The sequence below is a fragment of the Helianthus annuus genome, chromosome 1 (genome assembly GCF_002127325.2).
Source record: "Helianthus annuus cultivar XRQ/B chromosome 1, HanXRQr2.0-SUNRISE, whole genome shotgun sequence".
Taxonomy (NCBI): Eukaryota; Viridiplantae; Streptophyta; class Magnoliopsida; order Asterales; family Asteraceae; genus Helianthus; species Helianthus annuus.
Window position 1 is genome coordinate 115,154,788 of NC_035433.2, and position 7,903 is coordinate 115,162,690.

At 36.2% G+C, this 7,903-nt stretch overlaps 1 protein-coding gene across 1 annotated transcript; it reads left to right on the forward strand.

The window, feature by feature from the left end:
* Window positions 1–931: 931 nt before the first annotated feature.
* On the forward strand, window positions 932–3,274 carry LOC110928599. The gene is made up of 5 exons (XM_022171624.1): window positions 932–1,356; window positions 1,459–2,013; window positions 2,377–2,890; window positions 2,998–3,156; window positions 3,251–3,274. Exons 1-5 carry the CDS (start codon window positions 932–934, stop codon window positions 3,272–3,274), a joined length of 1,677 nt encoding a protein of 558 aa, XP_022027316.1.
* The last annotated feature ends 4,629 nt before the right edge of the window (window positions 3,275–7,903 follow it).

The window sequence follows — 7,903 nt, forward strand, 5'->3', positions numbered from 1 at the left end:
TATTTGACTAATTGGTCTATCACGCATCATCTATCAATCTAATCAAATTTTAGAACCAAGCCCTTGCAAGTTGCATGCATTATGAACTAACCCCGTCATTCACTTGAGGTTTTAGTTCTTGGCTTTCTTGCTTTAGGGCATGAGTGCATCATCCCCATTCCCCAGTGATTCAACCATGATTCAGGCATTAACGATTTAAACAACATTGATCTATGTTTTTTTCGAACAACAGTTCACACATTCCCCAATTCTATTACTAAATCACACATTTTTGTTCACTACGGGGATTGAACCCTCACCAATTGAAAAGGCAAATACTTATCCAACACCTTGTTACCACTTAGGGCCGGTTATAAGGGTGTTCAGAGTGTGCTTGAGAACAGGGCCCAAATAATTAAAGGGCCCAAATTTTTTTATGTTTTCTTTATATATATTAGCCCAATTTTTTTACAGGCCCCAAACTTTGTCAAAACCTGATTATAGGCCCAAACCTGCAGGGAAATCAAAAGTCGCGTGCGACTGTGCGAGGATTTCTGATCAAAGATTCAAAGACCAAAGTCATCGATCAAAGTTCAAACGCTGCAGCAGGATTTCTGAATTCTGATCAGAGTCATCAAACGCCGCTTGTTTGTCGAAAATTGAAAAACATTCAGATTAAGTGATTAACGAATAACGAACATTGAAATAACATTCAGGTTAATGATGTTACTGTTCAACAGATTTCATTTTCAGATTCAGATAATCAGATTTCAGAATTCAGTAACTGTTGTTTCGAGTCTGATTTCTAGTTTAAATGTTTAATGTTGTTTATTTAGATAATTAGATTGATTAAACGGTTATGAATAATGAATGATTGAATGATTTATAGTTTACTGTTATGAATAATGAATGATTGAATGATTTCTAGTTTACTGTTGTTTATGTAGAAATTATGCCTCCCGTTCCTAAATACAAACACCTATCCGGCCATCAAAAACGTAAGAGGAAGAAGCTAGAGGAAGAGAAAAGAAAGGAGGACGAAGTAAAACAAAACCGAATACACAAGTTTTTTTCAAAAGAAACTCAAAGTTCTAGTTCTAACTTGGGTGATGATAATGTGGGTGAAGACAATGTTAATGCTACCGTAGATGAAGAAGCTAATGTGGGCAAAGACAATATGAACGTAGATGTAGACAACATGAATGCAGGTGAAGATAATGTTAATCCCGTTCCGGATATTGATATTTTTGATCCTAGAAATTGGGGTGGGCTTAGTAATGACATGATTAAAGAGTTGGTTATGAAAGGTCCAAAAAGAGATAGGGATGTTGTTAAGGGCCCCGTGGATAAATTTGGAAGACATTTTTCTAATACCATGTACACTAGAATTCTATCAAATAGGGAGACATGCGATAGAGAATGGCTAGTGTATTAAAAAAAACTTGACAAACTCTATTGTTTTTGTTGTAAAGTTTTTAGAACGGGGCATCCGAAAGGTGGGTTGGATGATGAAGGTTATAACGATTGGATACATGCCAGTGGTAGACTTAAACAACATGAAGTTGGTTTAGAACATTTCAAGAATATGAATGAATGGTTTGAATTGCACCAACGGTTGAAATGCAATGAAACAATTGACAAATCGGCATATGAGCAATTTAGAAAAGAAAAAGATTATTGGAAACAAGTCATCTTAAGGATTGTTGCACTTGTGAAGTTTCTTGCAAAATATGGCTTAGCATTTCGTGGGTCAAATGAGAAGTTGTATCAAAAAGGCAATGGAAACTTTTTGGGTTTGGTTGAGATGTTGGAAGAGTTTGACCCGATTATGAAAGAACATGTGCGCCGAGTTTTGAATGATGAGTGCCATGTACACTTTCTTAGCCACAATATTCAAAACGAGTTGATACAATTATTAGGGGATAAAGTTAGAACCGAAATCATCAAGAAGGTTAAGCAAGCAAAGTATTACTCCATCATCCTCGATTGCACGCCTGATACAAGTCACCAAGAGCAAATGTCCATAATTGTAAGGTATGTGAATTTTAACTCTAGTTCCGTGACCATTGAGGAATCCTTTTTAGGTTTTTTGGTTGTTGATGATACCACGGGTTTAGGACTTTTTGAAGTAACATGTAAGGAATTAGAGTCACTAGATCTTGATATTGGTGATATGCGTGGTCAAGGCTACGATAATGGGGCAAACATGAGAGGAAAAAACAAAGGAGTTCAAACTAGATTTTTAGAAAAAAAAATCCTAGAGCTTTCTATAGTGCTTGTGGTTGTCATAGTCTAAATCTAGCATTGTGTGACATGGCTAACACAATTACTAAGTCTAAGGAATTTTTTTGGAACAATACAACGGTTATATACTATCTTTGCCCATTCTATTAATAGGTGGCAAATTTTGAAAGACAATGTTAAAGGATTAACTCTTAAATCATTGTCTAAGACTCGTTGGGAAAGTCGTATAGATAGTATGAAGCCTATAAGAACTCAACTTGGAGATGTAAGAAAGGCTTTGCGAGAAGTTAGGGGGACGGATAGAGATGCTAAAATCATAAGTGAAGCTAAATCATTAGAAGAGTATGAACTTGGTGATTTTGAATTTTTGGCACAAATTGTCATTTGGTTTGAATTATTATCAAAGGTGAATGTGGTGAGCAAACGGTTGCAAGCAAAAGATGTTGTCCTTGATGCTGCTATTGATGAAGTAGACAAATTAATTAAATTCTTTAAGAATTATAGAGAAGTGGGGTTCTCTAAGGCACTTGATGAAGCTAGAGAAATTGCAAATGAAATAGGTGTAAATGCGGAATTTCGTCAAAAACGTGTGATATATAGGAAAAAACAATTTGATGAATCGTCAAGCGTAGAAGAAGTAACATTTTCACCCGAGGAGGATTTTCGAGTAAATTATTTTTTAAGTATTGTTGATCAAGCTATTTTTCACTTGAAACAAGATTTGAACAATACCAAAAATTCGAAAAAATATTTGGGTTTTTGTTTCCTAAAAAGTTGAAGACTGTTGATGAAGCCAAGCTTAAGGAGTGCTGTTATCGCCTTGAAGATGCATTGAAGTATGAAGGAGAATCGGATATTGATGCTAAAGAATTGTATACGGAGTTGAAGTTGATTACTACATTTTTATCGAGACACATTGACAACCCTTTTGACGTTTTAGACTATATCTTCCAACGCAGTACTACTTATCCTTATGCTATAAATGCATATAAAGTGTTGTTGACAATTCCGGTAACCGTTGCATCAGCGGAAAGAAGTTTCTCAAAGTTGAAGTTGTTGAAGACCTATTTACGTTCTACAATGTCACAAGAAAGGCTAAACGGGTTGGAAACAATATCTATTGAAAGTGAAATATTAGATACTATGGATTACAAGGAGTTGATCGAGAGCTTTGCTTCAAAAAACGCTAGGAGAACCACACTGTTTGCTTAGCAAGTAAGTTCGATACTTTGATCATTTTTGCTATACTATTTTTGTTAATTTGTTTTCTCTATTTCATAACAATTATCTTAGTATTATGAATTTTTAGTTATATAATTGAATGATTGATGAGTTTATGTTATATGAAGATTTGCGAATAGGGCCCAAATTTTTTATCTCGAACAGGGCCAAAATTTTTTTTGGGATTTTCGGAGACGGCCCTGTATACCACTAAGCCAAAGGCCCTCTGATGAATATTTATCAACTTATTGCATGTTTGTTTGATCTACAACTTATGTCCAAATTAGCTAACATCGATTCAGTTGGTTGAGAGGACAGATTTACTATGTGATTGAAGTATTGTTTGTGTCCATTCAATTTTAGACAAAAAACTAACCGCGCTAAATTCTTTTTCAAAGGGTGCGAACGAGGGGTTTAACCAAATTTTAAGAGATATGTTTGGGATTTTGCCCTATAAAATATACTAAATTCTTTTTTCAAGGGGTGTGTCTGCCCACCCAGACGTCTACCTAGGTTCGCCCCTGGGCCCTGACAGCGCTTGCTTATGCATTACCATTAATCTGTTGTTTGTATCCATTTGTTTAAGATGTTCGAGCTTATTCACTTGTTAACTGAAAGTTAAATAAACAAAGAGTTAAATGCTTGGTTGGTCCCTGTGGTTTGCAAAAATTGCAGACTTGGTCCTAGTGGTTTACTAATTACACGCGTGGTCCCAAAAGTTGTCAAAAATGCACTCGGTTGGTCCCCTGACCTAACCTCTGTTAAATTTCTCAGTTAACTATGTGTGAAATGACTATATTATCCCTAAACAATTAAAAGAAATAAAAAAATATATATAAACCTTCTTCTCTCTTTTCTCTAAGAAAAACCCAAACCCACACTCCCCTAATGTGCGGCCGCACCCCCTGTACCCCTCTCCTCCGCCGACGACCGGAGCCGGCACTCCGGCGATGTAGCACCATATACGCATACACACCTGAAACCGAGAGAGAGGGAGAGAGTAACAGAGAGATGAGAGACAGCGATGATGGCCAATGGCGGCGCCGTTAATACCGGTGATCGGAGGGGCCGTGACTGACGGCTGAGACACCTATGTTTTGCGTCACACTCGAGATACGAAGCTCCGGCTATGAATCGGGTTTCTGATAGAACTCCGATTAACCGGAAAACATTGCCGGAGCTTCCTCTAATCCACTCTCTCCGATTATGAGCCACAATGGCTTTTCAAAGCTAACCAAATTACCCTGCTATTTTCATCGTAGTAGTAATAGTACGGCGGATGTTGTTTCGATGTTCTCTCCTCTTCGTATCGCCGGATCTCATCACCGTCGTCATGTCAGCGGCTCAACGAATCACAAGCACCTCAAAGAAAACGATGTCGTTCACGTCCGTTCTTGCTCGTCTCCACACCGCACACCTTGCGGATGCCGGAGTTATCGGGTCTTTGAACTTAACGCCGCAACCTTCAACACTTGCATTTCCAACACTCTCAGTGCAGTTATTCTGAAATATCGGAGATATTATTATTGTTAGTTATTGTTATAATTAGTGTTCAGATTCAGATGCCTAACAGATGTCTAGATTCAGATTCGATTGTTTATCTTCATAGAGATCTTGATCTAATGATTGTAGAAGCTCGATGTTTACCTAATATGGATCTGTTATCGGAGTGTATGCACCGGTGACGGTGGTTTCCGGTGAACTGTGTGAATTCACCGGTGTCGCAGAAACAGAGGTAAAGTTGCAATTGTGTGTAAACAGTGTGGGTTTGGCTTTTTCTTAGAGAAAAGAGAGAAGAAGGTTTATATATTTTTATTTATTTCTTTTAATTGTTTAGGGATAATATAGTCATTTTACACATAGTTAACTAAGAAATTTAACAGAGGTTAGGTCAAGGGACCAACCGAGTGCATTTTTTACAACTTTTGGAACCACGCGTGTAATTAGTAAACCACTCGGACCAAGTCTGGAATTTTTGCAAACCAGGGACCAACCAAGCATTTAACTCATAAACAAACATGATCAATCATTTGTTACTACGCTAGTTGCATGGATTTTTTTTCATGATTTCAGTTGAGATCAAATGCTATAACTAATCGGTTTGGATTACTATTTCCTTTTTATATGATTGTTTCTAGTGGAAGAAAAAAGGGATGAGTGACGTCATTTAACACACTCGGTTTAAAAAAGATAAACAAATGTCCAAAAAGTTGCAACACTTCTCCATTTAATAAACGTATTATTATTCTATATATAAATTTGAAATTTTTTTTTGCATAACAACTTGTAACATATGCTTTGTGAGTTTTTCAAAAAAAAACTTCCTTTTTAAATTTTAATCCAAAGGTTTTTAACTTTTACAATTTTAACCCTACATAATTTGTTTTTTTAACTTTAACCCAAACTTTTCATTATTTTTAACCTAAAAGTTTTTACCTTTTGCAATTTTAACCCTACATAATTTTTTTTAACTTTAACCCAAAACTTTTCATTATTTGCAATTTAACTTCACAACTTTTGTCACTTATACTTTTCTTCTTTGGAAAATTTTCGTTTTACGTATAGTTCTTAATTTTTCGAGTTAATACAACGCAACGTACAAGTGTGGTTCAACTTTTTTATGTTTTGTTTCAAATTTTGCAAGTTAATACGACGCAACGTACATGTGTGACTCAACGTTTTTACCTCTATTTTTCCATGTTTGACAGGTTCGTCGCAACACGCAAACTCTAGGTCGAGTCAGTGTTGGTGGTCGATAACGGTTGTGTGACATTAGTACTATCTGACACCGTTTTACGCCCCGTTGCAACGCGGCGTGTGCTTTGGGGGTTTTACAAAGAAAAAATCGTTATGCATCTGGTTGTCGTAACCTTGGCTTTGGGGGTTTCCAAAAAAAAAAATGATTTTTTTACTTTTCACCCAAAAGTATTTCATAAATTACTTTTAACCTGAAACTATTTGTTTTTTTACTTTTAACCCAAAACCTTTTATCTTTTGCAATCTATCCTCACAAATTTTTTTACTTTCAACTTTGGTCCTTTACAGTTTTCATTTTCCACAATTTTTTCGCTTTATGCTTGGTTCTAAATTTTGTGCCTTAACACATCGCAACATGCGTCTTTTGTTTAACTTTTTTACGTTTCGTTCTAAATTTTACGAGTTAACATGACGCAACATGCGTGTGTGGGTGAATGTTTTTACATCGTCTATTTTTACCGTTTGACAGGTTTAACATAACGTGCGAGTCCTAGATCTACTTAGTCATAACTAAAGAATTCCCGCCGCATTGCGGCGGGTCTCTAGTTATGATAAGTTTTAAAATGTAGTTTATTTTCTACTAGAGCTAGAATAAACTCATAAAAGAAGAAAAACAAAAACAAAAGAATTGCCATGTTTTTTTATAGTAGGATGTGGTGGGGTCGGACCCCTCAACAATAAAATCAATTATATTCAGCACCGTTGCTATAATGTATAAAAGTAAGGTAGCCGCTTAGGGCTTCCATCTCCAAAGGCTCTTAAATTCCTTTTAAATTCCTTTTAAGATTTGATGAATTGCAGTTGAAGAAATAGCGATTAATCTATCATTTGAGAGATGATCGTACTCCGTTTGTAGTTGTAATCTCCAGTTTTTCATACTTGTTTGCAAAAATTTTCATTTACATTTGATTGGATCATGACTTCATCAAGATAAACATTGAATTTTGGTTGATTTTTCCAAGATTTTATGAAGTTGATTAGTTAGATAATATAATTGTGTTTATGTGCTATGCATATATACTATTTTTTAATAATCCGTCAACTAAAACTTCTTAGTTTATTGTTGTCGGTCCAAGCCCGGGTAAAAGAGAAAGGTTAATATAAAAAAAACAATAAAAGGCCCGCAACTTTTTATTTCGCTTAGTGCCTCCAAAAAACGTTGGATCGGGCTTGATTATAGCCAGCAATAATGTTAACGAAACAAACACCAAGATTTGGATGATTCAGCTTCTCAACACAAGCTAATCTTCAAACAAAACTCATTAGGTGTGAGTGGCACTCTAAAATGAACCCAAGTGTATCCAAATTGACCTTGATGAACCAAAATTATAAGGCTCCCTCCAAAACTAAACTCGAATCCCATCTAGAATTCCCAAATTGTTGGGCAATAGTCATCATCTTCGGCTTCCATCTTGAGTTCGCCATCAAAAATTCCCATCCTAAATCCCATCCCGGCCATTTGCAGCATCCATCCCGTCCAACCCGATGAAACCGAACCCCCATCCCGATGGTGCCCCTTCACCCTTATAAGCTTGAGGAGTGGTTATTTAAATAAAGGCATTATTTAAATCTGCATTAGTAGAAGGAAACGGTGAGTTAGCCTGGCCTATCCTAAAAGTGGAATAGTAGTGCATATGAGGCGAGCAATAGATCTACTACACTACGAAGAGGTTACAAAATCACATATCTCGACGTTGGATGG

Bases quoted from the DNA above. Each gene is read 5' to 3' on its own strand.
- LOC110928599 (XM_022171624.1), top strand. From the start codon at position 932: ATGCCTCCCGTTCCTAAATACAAACACCTATCCGGCCATCAAAAACGT. The intron at 1,357-1,458 runs GTACACTAGAAT...TAAAGTTTTTAG, and splicing joins AGACATTTTTCTAATACCAT to AACGGGGCATCCGAAAGGTG. The intron at 3,157-3,250 runs GTTTTAGACTAT...CCGTTGCATCAG, and splicing joins ACATTGACAACCCTTTTGAC to CGGAAAGAAGTTTCTCAAAG.